This window comes from Pipra filicauda, unplaced genomic scaffold, assembly GCF_003945595.2.
Source record: "Pipra filicauda isolate LSUMZ 115617 unplaced genomic scaffold, ASM394559v2 scaffold6_size6359152_pilon, whole genome shotgun sequence".
NCBI lineage: Eukaryota > Metazoa > Chordata > Aves > Passeriformes > Pipridae > Pipra > Pipra filicauda.
The window spans coordinates 2367680-2387290 of record NW_024104865.1 but is presented as its reverse complement, the minus strand read 5'-3'; the positions used below and the strand labels follow the sequence as shown (position 1 = coordinate 2387290).

The 19611-nt window shown below is 35.8% G+C and overlaps 1 protein-coding gene across 8 annotated transcripts in view; it reads right to left on the bottom strand.

Moving 5' to 3' along the window:
* Positions 1-19611, bottom strand: part of PCNX1 (pecanex 1) — an 89231-nt gene that overhangs the window by 42316 nt on the left and 27304 nt on the right. For 3 of the 8 annotated variants that reach the window (XM_027749422.2, XM_027749379.2, XM_027749414.2), the window contains 4 exons: positions 14097-14229; positions 9465-9649; positions 2257-2347; positions 511-568 (listed from right to left, as the gene is read on the bottom strand). In XM_027749422.2, the coding sequence (XP_027605223.1) occupies positions 511-568; positions 2257-2347; positions 9465-9649; positions 14097-14229 (467 nt within the window). The remainder of the gene's footprint in view (positions 1-510; positions 569-2256; positions 2348-9464; positions 9650-14096; positions 14230-19611) is intronic. The other 5 variants (XM_027749384.2, XM_027749392.2, XM_027749401.2 and 2 more) reach the window with 3 other exon arrangements.

The following is a 19611-nucleotide window of genomic DNA, read 5'->3' as shown; positions in this document are numbered from 1 at the left end:
GGTGGAAAGCAAAGGAAGTTCCTCTAGCAGACACAAGGTTAGAAGAGCACATTCTTGGTCAAAAGTACAATCAGAGTACAGATATGTCTGGACTTGACAACAATATAAAAGGTTTAAGATCACAAACTACTTGCAATATGAAACATAGTAAGCTTCTGCCCTGTTTTCCCAGTCACTTCTTGCATATTTATTCTTTCTGCTGCTTGATAATCTTAGTAACAGACAGAAGGAAAACCTGTCCAAGTTGTACACGTATCTCTGGAAACCTTTAAAAGGTATCTTAGAATATCCAATTTCCATGCAATTTTTTTTAATCACTATGCAGAAAGGTTAATTTGTATATATATATATGAAGACATTGAAACAATAAATACTTTATCTTCACTTAAATCCAGACAAAATTCCTTCTTAGGAACAAAGAACTACCATATAGAATGATTAATCAGTGCTATAAAATTGGAAAGTCTTCTGATTTTTCACATGCTTTAAAAATATATAAGAAAAACTTACTAGATCATGTGGATAAAAGCGAACTGAGGTAGAACTCGATACGTGAGAGTCCGTGTCACTATAAGAACAAGGAAAATACTTCAGATTATATACTACATTTTATTTCAACAGGTCACTCTAATTTTCTAGTGTCCCAAATTAATTTTAAATCCTTGTGAATTTTATCTAAATATCCTCAAGTTTTTTCTTCCATTACTTATTATAAGTACAGGTAGCTGCTTAGTCTCATGTACTGTGGTACCTTCTGTAGCTCTATTAAACCAGGAGACTCTAATCTTACCCTTAATACAATTTTCTCAACACCCAGTCCCTACGTTGCATAACAAGGACTACAATAATAGTAATGATTCCACTTGAACAAACAAAGATGTTTTATAATCTGATAGCTACTGATATGTAAACACACATCACAGCTCTAAAGAAGTGCAGAGGTATCTATGTGTTCACGTGCAGAGTTTCTGTTAATTCTATACTGTTTTTATCAAGGTCCCAAAACTGCCACAAAGGGTACATACTTAACACAAGTGTACTGAGTACTTAATCTTAAATTGCTTTTCAAAAACTTCAATTTACACAAACTCAAACCTCTGGTAAGAAGAGCAAAATTACTTTGCAATTTCCATTCATTAGAGATGAGGAGAAATTTCTCTTACTGTATGAGAGTCCATATCCAACCATTGCTTTTTTCCCCCAATTTTGGATAGCTTTTGGATGTTTGTTTTCCATGTAAATCACATGGTTGTAAGAGTTGTATCAAATTTATGCAACTTTCCTTCAGCTCCTTGCCTTAAGATAAAAACATTCTTTGTTATCAATTTTATTTTACTGAAACTCAAGTATTTCTAAAGCTGAGATCTGATTATCTGATGTTTCTTCCATTAGGACATAACAGCAGCCATCAGCAAAGCCATTGCATTTGGAACATGCAAGCAATAGAGGCAAGTATTGGCAACTTTGTGCAAGGAATACAGAACTTTTTGTAGAAGTTCAATTCTACAAAAACCACTTGCATACTCTCACTAGAAAGATTTGAACATGGGAGGTTTTATACTCATTACTCCATAACTCCAAGAGCTATTCCACCTAATCCTTGTGGGAATTATCATATTCAGCATGATGCAATAGCATCAGAGCAGTGCTACAGTGAAGTGGATTGAGGGCAGGCGGGGAGGCACAGGATGTTTTGGGTTGTTTTTCTTTCTTCTGCCTCCTATCCCTTCAGACAAAGAAAGGGCATCTTTCCAACAGCAGATGAACTTTCCAGTATGTAGCTGGCTATTTCAACTGCAAGTCAAAATTTAACCTCAGGCATGTTAACACTTCCATGTATTGTTTCATGTCATCTATGAACTTGAGAACAAATTTATCAGTTTACAATTGCTTCACATTTGGAAGTTCAATAGCCATTACGGTCAACAGCCACCTACTTGCCCAAAACACGGGTTAAATCCTTCAACAAAACTTTCTACAAGCCCATCAAAAAGGCATTTTTCAAGTTCTCAGTTTGGAAACGTATTGCTTAAGCTAATAGTAGTCTTCATTTTCTGCAATTTATTTAAGTGGAGAAGATTATTTATACAGTTAATGTCACCTTCTAGTAAAAATCACTTAGGTTGCAAAAGTATATGGATAATATTTTGTATTGATTTTTTAGCAGTTCATACTAAATAACCTTCTAAAATTAAAACCAAATATTTGGTTGCAGTAAGACAAGAATCATCACTCTTGACTGGCCTTCACACACACCAGATGTTGGATGCTCTTCTTGCAGCTGGCTCAAAGTTCACAAGTGACATGTCGCAGCCCCCTGTCTCGTAGAGCGTAGAACTGAACTTACCTAATAAAGAAAAGGCCAAAAGCAGGTCAAAATTTCCTAACGTTTCATCCCATCGGCAGCAGTTCCTATTCATTAACTTACTACTGAGATGAATTTAGACATCTAAATTTACATCAGTGTCAAAATTACACATAAATGCATCACTAGTGCAGACAAGACATGAGCTACTCTTTCATACCATTTTACATAACATATATACTGTAACTGCATTACTGAATTAAAGAGTTTGTATTTACATGATGTCACCATTAACAAAACAGAAGCCCAGTGTAAGCCTTTCTTTCCCCTTAGAGAATAACCACATGAACAGCTTGCGATGACCAGCTTCTTCAGTTCTTCCCCACCCGCAGTAAACAATCAGTAAATCATTAGCTACCAGCATTTAAGAACCATGACATTTAGCTACAGAGATAATCTGAATAAAATTCTTTCGAGAAGCCCATGTCTATTCGAAAAGAAACACAAAGACTGAAAGAAGTGCCCAGAGATGCTTCATAAGTAGAAAATAAAAAAGGAATGTGAGGCAGAGATTTATTCTACAAGCCAGAAGCAAATGCTTCAGTGTAAGAACAGAAGACTGCAAACTAACTTCTGAGATAAACCATTTGGACTTACTTCCAAAATACATAATTTTTAAAAGTAGCCAAAGACTATAACTCAAATGATAAATTACCTTATTCACAATATGATGTTTTTACAGTGCCCTTCTCCCAAAATAGTCTGATCAGAGAGATAAAATAAATTTCCCCTGAAGGCCAGGTGCAAAGTATTTCAGCTCTGAATACACAGAGCTGATTTTGATATTGTGAGTTCATATGAAATGTTCTGCCAAGTCTTCCATCTCTTTTAGCTTGAAACCCTTCTTAAGCCATGATGCAAAGCATGAAATATTCTAAGATCAGCTTATACAAAATAAAAAATCCCACTCTAGAGCATCTGAAGAAAAACTGTATACACCTCTCAGCTGTGTGTCTTGCAGCTCTTCCTTCTGCTGATAGAGGATAACAAGCAGCCCCTGGAGGAACACCTAACAAGATCAGAGCTTCCAGTCTTTACCCTCCCTGTGAGAACATAATCTGCTTCTGATACAGTGGGTTTGATAACTATTTTTTAACACACTGATCCTGTTCCTGCTTCTTTCTTCAGACCACAGACAATTACGTTTGATTTAGAAGTGTTTGAATCTTGGCAAGTTAAAAACCTCAAACTAGATTATTAAAACCAGTGAAACTAAGAAAAAATACTGGTATATTGAAAGTTACCTGCCTAAAGCTTTCTAAGCTTTCTGCCCTCAGAGGGAGCACTTCACAAAAAACAGCAGCCATGCTCAGACCAATCATTCTGATAAGACACTTTGCTACGTAGTTCACGAGCCACGTACAGCGTGTGTCAGAGTTCAGTAACACAACAGCTCTCTCTCCATATCCAATTACTTCTGCTATAGGCATAAGTACAAAGTTCACTTATTAAGGTTTTTTTCTCAATAGCTAAGATTTTAATTAAGTACTTTAGTTAATTATCTTTTGGTTTTTAATGGGTAGTGAACAGTTGATACTGATGCTTAAAATTTAAACTAGTGCAAGATATGAGTAATCTTCCCACAACTAATAAAAAACCTTGGCTATGTGGGTTTATTTCTTAACTGCATCAGTAAAAAAAAATTTCAGCAGCAAACATGGAAATATTGGATAATACATTTCAGATTCTACTCAGGACACTAATATGCATAAATTATTATGGAAAAAACTCCTGAGGAATCAGCCCTTAAAAGAAACAGGGAAACTTGCGTAATTTCTTCCTGTTTTTACATTACTGAATAGAGATCCTGGAAATTAAACTTTCTAACTTTTAAATTAATGAAATCCTGGTAACAGAACTCAGAATATACTACTTGGTCATGTAACTTCCCATTCTCTTGGGTTGAGATAACAAATCAGATATATTTATTTAAGAAGAAGTTTATGGAACTGTTACACTCATGAATATCTACAGTTCCCTCTCATACAACTCATCTTTGAATCTGTCAAAATTTACTGCATTTATATTGTTGCTGTAAGTACTGCACTGCTGTGGTGTGATGTAACAAACCTGGTTAAAAGGGAGGTATCAAACAAACAGAACACTTAATTCCAATTGTTTATACACAAACTACAAAACGGACTCAAGTTAGGCCATACTTGCAATTTATCCACCTAGGCTTCCCACTGAAAGTTAGTTCCCTGGCAAGCAAAGGACAGCGTCTCATTAAAACAAAGCTGTCTGCCCATTTTTTTCTTTTGGTTTTTGTTTTGTTGGGGTTTTTTGTTTGTTTTTCTTTTAAATAAAAGGGCTTTTCAGAAAAGCCTCAACTCATGTGAGACAGAAAACTTGACAGGACTGTTCATCGCTGTTGAGGACACAAACTATAAACTGGGACCGGAGATAATATGTCTAAGCTCCAAAGTCCTACAATGAATACTTTTTAAGTTTTATGAGACAGGAATAGCTTCCTCACAGTACACTCAAACTCTAATGAAGAATTTCAGCACCCACAAGATTCAATACATATGGATACACCTATCATTTTTATTACCCTAGTGGCTTTCTCTCCCTCCATTTCTATGTTTCCCGCAGCATTCTCTGAAATATTTTTAATAGCATCACAGTGAATAAGCTTAAGAAAATATTTTCTTTATCTAAAACCTGTAGTTTTATCAAGTTGTGAACAAATAGGAGACTCCATGTTTGTTTTACCAATCAAGAAATACATTCAACAGCGCGTTTGCCCACTCAACAGAAATGTTTATAACTTCTGCACACACACACACACACACACACACACACAGAGAAGGGAGAGCTGTAAGTTCTTTGCAAATCCAAGTCACCCAAAACTATTCTATTTGGACCAGGTTACAAAAAACCAAAACCAAGTCACTGATACTCAAGCACACAGATCCAAAATGCATCTTCGTTCTGACACGAAAAGATGAATGTACTTCCTTTGAAAAAGGTTTCCTTGTTCCAACAGACAAAAATCTCTCATCACCACATACAGAGACAACCACGTAACAGTTCACATGGTACAAACTGGTGTTCCCACAGTTAAGGGCATCAGTGAAAGCAACAGGCTGATGAGCTTACACAGATGAAACCTGGAAGACTTAAGTGGCTCAGGATCCAACTAAAATGGTGCTCTGATGGTTTCCTCAGCTAAGTTATTTTCAGTTTATTTCCCAGTTTTACAACTAATAAATATTACTTTGTTTCAAATCTCTCTGACTAGTTCAGAACGTTACAAACACACGTTAGATCAAGATATATTCATCTACTGCTTCAGTCAGTATTTTTTAAATCCTAGTCAGCAAAACCAAAGCCATCAGCATTTGAATACTTTGTAGAGTGCTGGGAGCTTTATTTCCAAAAATCAAAATTTTACCTTTATCTATGATATAAAGACTTACATGTTTTCAATTAGAACACTTCAAAGCAGTTCATTTTTAGCTCCTATAAGAAGTTTCTCAAAAGAATAACTTACCTATCATGCTGAATTCCACACACTACAACAGGGATATTTTCCATAAGAAAAATGAGAAATTAATATTTCTTTTCTATCTGTACCTTTGAAAATGCTTCCACGTCCATCCTAAATAAATTACATCTATTTAATAATAAAAAGGTACTGAGGAACTGCTTCTAAATGATTTTTTAATCAAGTAAGTAATCTGTGTATACATTTTTCTTTAGAGAAAAGTTTTGATATTCAAGACTATCCAACCGCCTTCATAAATTAGAATACTTCAATAAATATGAAAGATTATTGCTTGCATATAAATGATACAACCAGAAGTGCAGCATAGAAGCATAATTGTCTTGTAAAGCTCCAGGTGACCGGTCCTCTTTAAGTACAAAAGCAATATTCCTGAAGAAAAAAAAAGTCATCTAGCCAAGGACAAGGGGCTGTTATTTTTGTTATTTTATTTTACCCCAGTTTCAGAAACTGGGCATCTGTTCTAAACTCAGTACTTTGATTCCTACCTACTTCACAAATTCTAATTTGAATTTAATCAGCCTTCACTGCAAGGACTGAAAAATCCCACTCATCACCCACATGTCTCAAGAATCAGATATTACAGAGAAGAAAAAAAGCATTAGTACTGTCACGTTGTGCTCTGAAAACTGTCATTCACCTAAGTCACAGCATGCGTTTTGTTGCTTTCTGGATTAATCCTGCCTATAATCATGGCATTTGGTTTGCCAACTTTCCTTTCTTTCCTGCATTCCTTCTATGATTTACTTCATGTTTACTGCTCCACATCAAACTCCTTTTCCATCCTTTCAAGTTCCTTACCTCTCAACCCTCAAGAAACAACAACATAATTGATAAAAATCTTCCTACTTTGAATCTGGAAGACTGAAGATAATGACTCAAAGTATCTTTCCTTACTCTCAGGACAATGCCTAGTTAAAGATAACTGTACAGTCACCAGATCGGGTGTAGGATGGGTATAATACTGCAAGGTTCATCCTTTGTAAAATAAGCCACCAGAATTCAAGTTAACAGACAAGAAACTTTAAAGTAAACAAAACCAAAAATTGTGTGTCTTGTTAAGAGCTGCAGCTTGACATCAACACATGAGTGGAAAAAATGAAGAAGCAGATACTCCATTAGTAAAGAAAAACAGGAGCCCTAAATGTGAGGGCTTTTAAAGTAAATTAACACATGCCCTGCTTGCCTTTCCAAGAGAATGTGAATTAAGAAAAAGAACTCGTATATGCATTGTACAGAGATATATAACCCCATCTGGTACATTTGTCACCCATATTTCCAGTTGCTATAAACCAGGTTTTGTTTCCATGTATTTCCCCAGTCTCTATTTTCAGTATTTTTTCTGCCCTGGGCAGTCACAGTGATTTCCACAGTGACAAGGAAGTAGTCATATCTCCTGCAGTTTTCATTTTTATTCTGATGCTGTTCAAGGAAAAAACAAACTACAACCTTTCCCCACCCCCAAACCATAAACAACCTAAAGCAAAGTAACGGGGTTATCTTTCACTGTAAGGTAGCTTGGGATAATAGACCAAAACCTTACTCATAAGGGAAACAGAAGTAGTGTTACCTCATCCCTGAATGACGATTAAAAACAAACCCAAAATACAAACAAACCCTGTACCAGTTAAAATACTTTCCTTTCTTGTCAGGTCTGACAAAGGAATCATACATACGAAAGCTTGCACCATTCTGCCAATTATTTTACTCTTAACAAAAGAAAGTACCTGTCCCACAAAGCCTGCTACACAAACTAGAAAATTTGATTTTCCTTAAATAATATAAAACAGATTCTGCCTAGAATACCTGCTTTCCCTCAAAGGTTTCTAAACAGATGCTCAGTGTTTCAGAACAGGGAAAAAAATCCCTATTAGACATCAGATTTTCACCTAGCACATCATGGAAGTTTTGTGCATCCCCAAGACAATTGTGATGTCCCATGTAAGTGTAAGCACAGTACAGGCAAAGTTTCAGAAGAATTGAGCCATACAAATTTCTGAAGCCTTCAGTAAAAATCAGATGCGATGAATACGCCTTTTTAGAGAGCGTGAATACCACGCTGAATTTCTTAAATGGTTCACTTTGATTTCTCCTATAGCATAGGAATATAAGTTCTTAAATAACTTAGACTTACCTAGATTGTGTATTATTTCTCAAATTCTATAAAACTTGACTATTATTTTGGGTAAGATGAACTAAATCCTTCAAATAATGATGGCTTCAAGAATATATTTCAATGTTAACCTTGGACAGATATAACCAGTATCCCTGAATTCCAGAGTTATATTCCAATATTTTTTCAAACAAGAAATAGGAGTCCTAATGAAACAAAGAAATCTGCAGTTTCATGTGATAGGCTTTCCTACTTCAGAGACACAAGCACTGAGAAGTCTCAATTTTTTTAATCTAGTCACTAGTAAAGCAAGAGAATCCAAAACGAGGTAACTAGATTGTGTGTATTTTATACATCTGTAGTTACTTTTTATAAAACATCTCAGAAGGACAGGGCTGTTTTCAGTGTTGTTTGTATTCAGTTTTTCCTTATACTGAAGCTAAATGATGCAGAAGAATGAAGACTTAGTCAAACTCACATTTAAAGAGTTGCCACACACTGGAAACTCTTCAAGTTTCCCCACTATGGGGGTAAGATGGCAATTCACTTATCTTTTAGTACTGGGTTGCAGTAAGGTCTGAAACAAGTGTTTTGTCTGAACAAACCTGTACTTTTAGGTTATTACAGCTGACAGCTGCTCAAAATTCTGTCACTAACAATTGTCAGTTATAGATGCCCATTTTAATAATTCCAGGAAGAGTTACATATTAATGCTGAAGTCATAAGTAATTCAGGTCATGTACAGAGAGATGCAGAGATCCCTGTCAAGAATTTTTCCACATCTGCCCCTGCATTACTGTGCGGCAAGAGATAAGTCACTTATTAGGACCATCCCAACTTCCTTCTCCCTAGCAATTTTATTAGCTGTATAGAAGTTAATTAAGAAGTTAATGGTTAATACCACATAAAATGGACCATGAAGAACTAAGAGGTACTAAAAAGCTCTGTAAAATGATGACATTTGATATAAGAAAGACTCCAGATTTCCTTCCAATATGAAGCTCCTAAATTAAGGTGTGTATGAAAAGCAAAGCACTTATTTACATGATCATTTCTTTTCTGAACAGCAGCTACGCAACACTCATCTAAAAAAAACAAGATCAAGAATTCCTAGGGACCATAACAAGCAGTTTTTTCAGGAACCAGAAGATCCCCAAAGTCTCAATCTCTGCTCAACTGCCTGCAACACTGCAAGAAAAAAGTTATTTATTATTCGTTTTACATTGTTCAAGTCAAGAAAGCTCTCCCAACATGTATCTATGCATCCTTAGAGATTTCCCACCATGCATTTCTTAGAGAAAGTGCCTGGAAAGGCGACTGACAAAGGCAAGTAATTGATGACCAATATGACCTTCCTAGAAACACACCTACAAGATTCAGAAACAAAGCTCAGGTTAACTGATTTCCACCACATTATTACCAACAAATCTGCCGTATTAAAACTTCCATGTCACCAAGGTTACATAAGGCCTGCATACCAAGTTCATCGTGCAAACTGCTACCGCCTACAGCAGATGCAGTGGCATGTGATGCTTCTAAGTGGACACTCCCATTTCTCACCAGCAAGGAGGCGCTAGCGCCGGGCACAGCTGCCTGGGAAGGGGGGCGGGACTGCACTCTGACCTGGGAGGAGGACTGCTGGCCTTGCTGACCATCTTGAAGGCTACGAGAAAACATGCATTGGGGACACATTACCAGGAAGAAGTGAAAAATAGCTAGAAGTGAAGCAAAACAAGATTTTTCAGTTTAAAGAGGAAAACCTTGAAAGAGTATAGCATTAAGCAGCCAATTATTAGGGTTAAAGTAACCCATATGTTCTGAACATTTGGACACTAGTTATAATCTAGAGATACTGTTCCTATCAACTTCTTAGAAGAAGCATTGCTTTTTAACATCTCCCCAAGTCACTTACAAGCATATTCTTATAAGTCTTAATTTATTACTGGTGGTTAGTCTACAATTAGGTCTCAATTAGTCTACAATTAGGTCTCACCTGAGGTATCACCTACACATAGTAGTGACTATTCCAGTCTACTCACAATAGCTGGGGTCCTTTTTGCTTACTGAGGTATCACTTGGTCAGCTGTTTAACTAGCTGTTTGGGGTCTTTATAAGTCACAGTGACATCACCTTTCTTGTTATTAATCTGCACTCTAACTAGAAAATGCCTTTAAGCACTGTTAGCAGCCACACATTACCATGGACCTTGTAGATAACTCAAGTTATATGTTTGGATCCAGAATTTTTTTGAACACATTAAAACTACCTATAACAAGTTATTAATTAGCAAAAGTTTTAAGTCTATTTTGAAGTTGTTTTGAGAGTACAGGAAAAGCTTTATTACTCACCAAAACACAGGTTTTAAAAGCTAACTTGGGTTTCAGAGAAATTTGTACCTTCATAGCCATAAGCAGACAATGCTTGAAAATGTTAATTCTCCTCTTCACAGCCTTTTCATTGCAAAACTATTTTATAAAGCTATTTAACAAAGTCAGGTCTTTTAACAGCTTGTTTAATATTAAACATTTAATACTAGACATGGCAAAGTGTCAGAGTACATGATGTTTACAGTTGATATCCCATCTTTGCAAGAGCAGTGTTTTCTTTATCGTTCATTTTGTGAACTTAAAGAAATTACACATCACAGTCATTAGCTGTGAAATTATTTTAGACATGAAAAAAGATTTTCTATTTTAAAGATTGTGGAAAATATCTTAAACACTCTCTTTTGAAAAACAATCTGTACCACCTGTTGCTTTTAACACTTCACTGTTTACAGTGTAATACTACAGTTGGCAAATGAGGCAACTAAAAAAAAAAACAAGATCTTACTAAGAGTTGAGGGGCTATATCTGATGTACTTGCTTTTAACAATATTTTCTAGAACATCTACTTTTCAGTTCTTTTTTGTTAGAGCATCACTGGAAAACAAAATATAGATATAAGAAGAGGTGTTAAGAAAAGCTCATGCAAAATAATGCAGACATGCACACAGCTCATGAGGAAAAGAACTGCAACTCATTAATTTATCATATTCTAACATATTTTAATCTGAAATTTAAATTCAGTGTTTTGCTGCTGTACACAAGGCTTTCAGTGAGCTATGCAGCAACAAAAGCCCTAAGGAAGCTCTTAGATGAGTCAGCCTTCATTGTCTCCCTTATTATCAGTAACACCAAAACAATGCTAAACAATACTGCTTTCCCTTGAATAGCAGGTACATATCAAAAGGTATATACACAGCTGCTCTTGGAGTAGTTATTCATATCTGTTACAATTAAAAAAATCCCATCAAAATATCAATGTCCACTGATTGTACAGATATGCAATAAATGTGTTTATTCTCCACCTAATTAATAAGAATAAAATTCTGCTTCAGACAGTCATTCACACACATGCATACACCACTGATTGCATGGGATGTCAACGCATACTTATTTTTAAAGTGCCCAAAACACTGTTGGCATTTAGGCAGGACAAAAGCAGGGGTGGATGGTGGTTTTATGGTGGGCTTCAGGTTTATTTTCATTTTTAATTTACCAGGCAAAGTACTCTTTTGTCTAATTTAGCACGAAACCAGCAGAACTTACTAGACCAGGTTTAATTTGTCTGTCCTTGCCAAAGACTCACATATATAATGCCATTGTCTCTTTTACTAAACATTCCATAGAGGAAGCGAAAAGAAATTGCAATAATGGATTGGAAATTAAAAAAAAAAACAAAAACAAAACACATTTAGCTCAACAGGCTCTAGGGAACATCTCCACATCATCCAATTTTAAGACAGATTAGCAATATCAGGAACTAGACTGAGGCAGCTCACCAACAGCATATACATCAGTACAGCTGCAGTGATATTTTGAACACATCTTGGCGGTAAATGGCTAAAAATATCTCTATTTCTTCACTTACGCAGGATTTATTTTTTTTTTTAATCTTTCTTAAGGGTTTCCTTCTTCCAGCAACACAGAGAATTTACACTAAAATTAAGCTACTCATATAAAGTTTTATTCCAGACTACTCATCTAGAAATCAGAAAAGTAATACATTTTATCAGATACATTCCACAGTTGATAGCTCAAATGGAATTTTGTCAACAAATCTGAAAGCACTTTGCTGTTTGGTTGGACTAAGGCAATGTAACCCCACTCCAAGGAACAATCATTAACCATTACAAACAATGCTTTGAGCAAAGTAACCTCACTAAGTCTTAATTCTGAATATATTTATAATACAAGTATTTTTGATAATGTGTGCCATTATGTTAGAGAGAGTACAGAGAGTTGTTTTCTTTTTTTTTCTTTAGAATGGAACAAGTTTAGGTAACTGGAAGATGCTTAGACGAAATATAAGGCTAGAATATTCAATATGTTTTTTCTGCCCTTGAACATCTTGTCTGATTGAAAAGTTACTTCCACCAACTTCAGTTTTCTCATGATCTCTCACTGAAGTTGAGCTTAAGCCATAGGAACCTTAATGACTGAACTAGCATGGGAAAACAAGGCAGCTGTCAACCACAGTCTAAAACAGAGTCCCTTATTTTCCCTGCTTTATACTTATTTAAGAGAAAGAAAACACTGATTAACGACTAATACACAGTTAAGGAGCTTTGATTAGTCTGCACAGCCTCTTATGAGGCAATACACAAAACTATATTGCCCTCTCTTATAAAAAAAGGAGAAAAAAATCAGATGCAAGTGAAGGCAACTAGGTAAAGCAAAAGTGATCTGAGAAAATGCAAAGTTTTATCATCCTTCACTACGAAGTAAATCACCAACTTAAAGCTGAACAAGCTACATTCAGCAAGACCAAAAGCTTAACAAAAAAACCTGCAATTATGTGATTACTGCTACATTCTGCACTAGCTACTGAAAACACGTCTAACTGGTTTCAGTCCTTGATATGGCAGAAGTTAATCCTCCTGTAAGATTTTTAGATACCATTCTTAAAATCTCCCTGCCTGAGGAAAATTTAAAGGTTAGTCCTTGATTATTTCAGTGATGCAACAAAGATGGCACAATTTCTCTGCCACCCTCTATTATAAAGCATTTTCTTTTTATTTGCTCAGTTTCTACAGCTTTTTCTAGCTCAAAAAATTACACAAATATTCCCAAAACACAAAAGCACTCTGCTTCTATTATTAAAAGACAGTTTAGCATACAAAGAAAGATCATTAAGAATATACAACATATACAAGTATTCCCACCTATTTATCATATAACTGAAGAAAGAATTATTTTGATATGTATGGGGGGGTTCCTTCTTCTGCTCACCAGATTCTCCAATACTATAGGCAACCAAGAGATTGAAAGATTTAAAAAGCAAGTTTAAAAACTTATTGTGGTTGCTGTTGCTACTGTTCAGGCTGACAGCTCAAACAGAGCTGCTGTATGTAACAAATCACTAGGCTCAGCACTGAAAGCAAAGGGGCCAGTGAAGGTTAGGGACTCCTGGGATACATGTATACAGTACAGCTTTAAACATTGCCAAGACATGTAAACTGCCACATAATTAGACCTAATACTAAGCAATACTGTGCATTCTATTCACTTCATTATTTCTCTTTTGCTGTAAAAAGCTGCAGGGTATTATTCAAAAGGGTTTACCTGTATTTAAGATTTGGAGCCTCTGTTTGTATGACTCAGCTCTTTATAAGGTTCTGTCGTTTTGCTATTATGCTTCTCTCTCACTATCTACAGATGTGAAAACTGTAGTACCAGGCCCTAATAGTTACTTTCTTAAAGGAAAGGAAAACAAAATGGGGAGTGGCGAATACTATTTTCTTCGGTTTTTCTCCTTGATTGAAAGTAAAAGTTTATAAAATTTCTGATAAAAAAAAATCACTGAGTCTAAGTTTGTTAGCATTAGTTAACTTTTCTATCAATCTGAAAACACCTATAACATGTTAGAGACTGGCTATCCTGACTGTTTTTTAAATAGTGCCACATATACATGCACAATTCAACAAGCCCACAGTGACATGCAGTGACAGCTCAAGGAAGTTATGGTGGGGAAGGAAGTAAAAAGTGCTTTTCTGGCAACACTGGTGGGTGTGGGGAAGTGGTCTGCTGCATGCATGCTAAATATGGTGGAACATTTAGATACCCTACCTGAGGGGTGATCCGATGAGCAATGTAGGAGGGGTAGGGTTACTCCCTGCATTGTGCCGGCGTCGTACTGCCTGACGCCTAAATGTGCTGCGCTCACGACGAAATGTGACAGCCTCCTCGCTGGCTTGTGCTGCTGCATCAAGACAGACTTTAGGTCAAATCAAAACCCATCCTAGTTACGTACACAGTAACTTAAGACTGCTTTCTTCCCGCTGACCCTCCCCAAGTTAATGAACGTGACTTGCAACAACGAATCTAGCTTATGCCCTGACTGTTCAAATAACCTGCCTTAAGACAGGATCACGACACACAGTTATTAGCAAAAATCTGGGTGCTTGGGGGTTTTGTTCTTGCATATACCGATTACTTTTTTTTTACCCCAGATCCAAATAGCCAGGTTGTAAAACAAGTTGGATATCCCAAGTCTCTTCCATTTACACAGGGCAGGAAGAGACAAGACTGATCTCCCCCTTTATCTCATTTAACAAATAATTAAGGAGAAGTCTAAAAGACAACCTAGCAAAGTTGCCATCATCTTCTCAATTTTATAACTTCTGCCAAACAGGTAGGGCGGAGGTTAACCTCATCATGACTCTTTCAGGAGACAAAAAGAGAGTCACTTTTTTTTCCTGGTAAGCAGCAAGGGATACATTTTGCTCATTCTACACTAGTTACAATATAATTTACAGAAGCAGGGGGTTGAGAATAAGTGAAGAATAACTTCTTTGTAAGGACTGATGGTTTTGCTATTTCAACTACCCAAACAAAAGGTTTGGTTCACTTAAAAAGCAACATTGTAAAAAACAGTCAAGGGATTCAAATATTTATCCACATATTATCCCCTAAAATCCACCTGTGCTCCTTAAGCGTCACAGTCTGAACAATTTCAGACTTGGACTGCTTCATGGTGGGTCTACAATCCAAGAGTCTTCCTCCTGAGCCAAGGAAGCTCCTGGCCAATTTGAATGCAGAGTACTAGAGAGTATAAATGAACAGGCCACAGAGAAAATAGGGTTTGCCAGGCAAGTGGAGGAGGAGAAAAAAAAACTGCCACGAAGTCAATGCAAGAGAAGAATCACAATACTGACAGGGAAGTCACAGCTTGGTAGCCAAGTTACTAGCTACTAGAGTGAGAAAACCAAGAATTGTGTCAAACCAAAAAAAAAAAATCACAAAAAAACAAAAACACAAAAAACCAACACAGAGAGCAAGGCTTTTTTTGATGGCAGAAAGATCACAGGCACAACAGCCCATTTTCTTTCAGCACAGTTCAGATTTCAACATGGTTGTCATTAAGCTTTCAAAACTTACCAGCAAATATTCTAATGCTGGTCTACAGGGAGTAGCAACCTAAAGCAACCTGCTTCTGCTGTGTATTACTGCCACAGCTGAAGCAACAAAGATTGCAGGGAACAAGAGTCTAAGTCCATTCATGAACCACAGGTTACTAAGAGAATACTATAGTGAAGCTTCAATCTGCAGCTTGCTTTAAAAGCAGAGAAGCTACATGAAGAGATATACTTTAACATCAATATTCAAGTATACAAGCATTTCATTACCAAAACACCAAAAGTTAAGGGTGTCCTTAATGAGGTCCTTTCTTGTATTTTTAGGAAAACTGTGGGATTTGTTCATTTTCTCATCATTCCTCCACAACTGTTTTACAATTCTAGGTACAAATAGATTATACTTCTTTTTAAGTGTATTTTGGTAAGAATTCAATAAATTTCTCTTGTGGTTTAATATACAGCTTCATTTTAATACACTGCCTAATTTCTTCAAGGATTTCTTTACAGCTCTCACACTTGAAGTACTAAGCAAGTAAAACACACTAAACAAGACATTATGAATCCTGACACACTAGGTCAAAATTGCCCACTAATTGTGGGTGCCTATTTGTGAAACTCATTTTTTTCTCATATACACATCAGCATACAAAAATTCATTCACAACACAGCTTTCACTGACTTCGGATGCAAAAGCAACTCCGGTAATCAGGCCATAGTTGATCACCATGAAATAAAGAACAGTGACTAGTCTTAACTGAAATGTAAATATCTGAATTACCATTAAGATGGTAAACATCAGCATTACATCGGAATTACCATTTGCAACTACTTAGCAAAAGCAGCATTCAAGTGTAATTCTTCAAGGCGGCATACTTAACACTGACAACATCTGGTTTTCTTTCCAAGTCCTTTATCCAGCAAACATAACCTTCCTCGATAACTGAAGCCCAGACTACAGAAACACAAGAAGTCCTTCCTACACAGCTCCAGTTTATCACTAAACCGAGTCCACCTCAAGGACTGACAGAGGCAGTGTCCTGCGGGAAAAATACCAATATAAACATGTTTGGAAAAAAAAACAACCATATGTACTTGGGGATTAAAGTCAATGCTGCACAGGCAAATAGTTTCATCATTTTCTAAGATTTTATTATTTTACTTTAACCTTTAAAAGTCAAAGTAGATTTTGATGTAGCTTTCTACCTAACGTACCAAGAGATTTTTGATTTATCCTTAAACTTTTGTTCAATGCATATCTTCTTTATGCGTTCTTCCTGAATGTAGGTGGTGACATCCAGGATCACTAAGCAATTCTGAAGGTTCTTTTGAAAAGACTGCAGGGCTTTTCAGACCAACCACCTCCAAGTCTGCTAACATTATGCAATATCAAGAAGTTACATGTGGAAACTATGACTAAGAAAGTGAAGGGGAAAAAAAAAAGCTAGTTGAGCAGAGACAATTAGTTTGAAGTGCAGAAAGCCAAACCAAGCAAAAATGGGGTTTGGTTGTGGTTTTGTTTTGTTTGTTGGGTGGGCTTTGTTTGATTGGTTTTGTGGAGAGCTTTTTAGTGTTGTGGGTTCTTTTAATATCATTTTAAAGAACACACACAATTAAAGTAATATATACCGGTACAGAAAGTTACCTGTGTTAATTCGTACTATTTGTGTTTCTACTTGCCTTTAATAAGAAGGAACAGTGCAACTGCTTGTGAGTTCACTAGTAGAAAGTACGATAAAGTTCCTAAATTACCCTCTACCATTATCTGAGAGCAGCTTAATCATGAAGGAAATTACTCTGTTTTAAAATAAATAAGCTTCCTTTAATATTTACAATCCGATATACACACTTGTCCAATACTGCTACTTTCAACAACTTACTCTAGTCTCCAGAAACGTAACATCCAACATCTACACTCATGGACAAAATCTACATGTAACAGAAGATAACATAGGTTATAGTTTTAAAGTTCCTGCTTACTTAAATTATATCAGTAGACGAAGACAAGCTTTTCAGCTTACAGTGTGTTTGTTAAAATGTGCCCTATTTTCGTGTTACTCTACACTTCTGTGCTGAAACACTGAACTTAATTCATGTCAAAACTTAAGTATACATTTCCTCTGCATGTTGTCATATGAATGTGAATCCCCAACACTATCTGCTCTCAGGAACAGAAAAATCAAGTTTGCAGATCAGATTTGAAGTTCAAAGTGCATGAGTTTGAAATACAAACCTACATACTACAGATCAATAAAATAAGAGGTGGAGACCTAATAACAAACTTAACCCCTCACACACTTATTCCCAACTATAATATATCTAATTTCAAGGAGGATATAATTTGACTTTTGTATTTGTTAATGAATATGCATTTGCATACAAATTGCACTAAAATTAATACTTCTGATTGGAAAAAAGCCAAATTAGCAGTTACTTAATTTATGAGGGTATTGTTTTGTCATCAGCCACTTGGAATGATATTAAAGTTTTTGACTTAAATGTCTGTAGTTCCTCAAAATTTTAAACAGAACTAAAAACTCATAGTTTTACACTACAGCTATATAACTGTTGTATAATGCCACTAGCTTTAAGAAACAAAGTACAAATATTTTCTTTCAAAGGGGAACATTTATACAAACAAGCCAAAACATTTGCAACATCTCCCTGTACCCATTTACCAATGCTTCTAACCAAAACTTAGAAGATGGAAGCTGAAGAAGCATAATATGAAAAAGGAGAATTTCCAAATTTTATTGCATCAACGAGTCCATTTAATTTTGTTACACAAAAATGCTAAACCCTGTGCCTTACATAAATTCTCAAATACAGATATATTCTTCACAAGAAGATTCCTGGAAATATATGGTATGGAGGTAATACAGCAGTGAAGTATCGATGTGGAAAACCACAAAGTTCTCCAAGGAAAAATTGCAAACATCAGTCTAACTGGAAAGCAAGCAACAACATCAACAACAAAAAAAACCAAACCAAACAAAAAAAAAAAAAAAAAAAAAAAAAAAAAAAAAAAAAAAAAAAAAAAAAACCAAAAAAACCCAAAAAAAACCCACAAAAAAATCCCCCAAAACAAACAAACAAGAAAACCAAAACCAAAACACCACAATGGAAACCATGTCCCTCACACTTCTCAGGAAAGAAGAAAAAGAAAAACAAGCAAAAACAACCCCAAAAAACATCCCTTCCCCCATCACTTGATGTCTAAATGGTTTTGAACACTAGTCAGGTTAAGCATGGTTAGAGGTGTGCAGGGAACAAAGCAATGTTTGGACATGCCATTTTTCTCCCTATCAAATGGGAAATTGTGATATAACTATTTTCAATCACTTTAATTACTAAGCCTACATATTCTCAGCAAGAGTTGAAATGAATAGTTTATGGCTCATGCACTCACATAAGCAATGAAATCTGTCTTCTAAAACAGAACATACTTTGCCAAACCAAACAGCTGAAATTTTGTTGTTCCATACTGAGCATCTACATCTCATTTGTGTTCGAAACCTGAGAAAAGACATTCTTCACATGCATTTATGGGTTAACACAACCACTCTCCTCATGGCTGAGGCATTCATAGTTTATTTTCACGTGCCCTAACACTATTTTAAAAACCACACTTGTAAGATACTCAAGCAGAAAGGAATCTGTGCATCTGTATCTTCACCATGCAGTTGTTAATCACATTATTATTATGCACCATAATAAAACCTTCAATTGGAGGGATTTCTTATACTTCGCAGATGAAACATCAAAGTATTGGATTAGAGTACTATAACTTACTATGAATGTCTAATGAAAAATATCACTAATGAATACTTCTAAAGAACAGAGCAAGGCAGAAGGAGTGGGCAGCAAGGAAGAAACAATGAAGAACAGAGGGACATCTCCAAGATACAAACTTTTGCTAAAAATTAGGGCAGAAGAGAACAACACACAATTTAGGAAGGAAAGCAAAGCCCAAGACTTCAGTGTTGTAACTGAATTTATGTGGAGAAAAAAAAACAAAGAAGAAAACCAAGTTTGAGACTAGCCTGGAGAAATATTTACAATTATGTCAGAAAAGTCACTACAACAATCTGAAAAGCAAAACACTGTCAAGGAGGGAACAAGCAGGACAATAAAAGTACCTGGTTTGAATTCTGAACCAAACATTTTTACAGACCAGCTTGATAATCAAATTTTTATACTAATGCCAACGATAAAACTAGGAGTCTCAG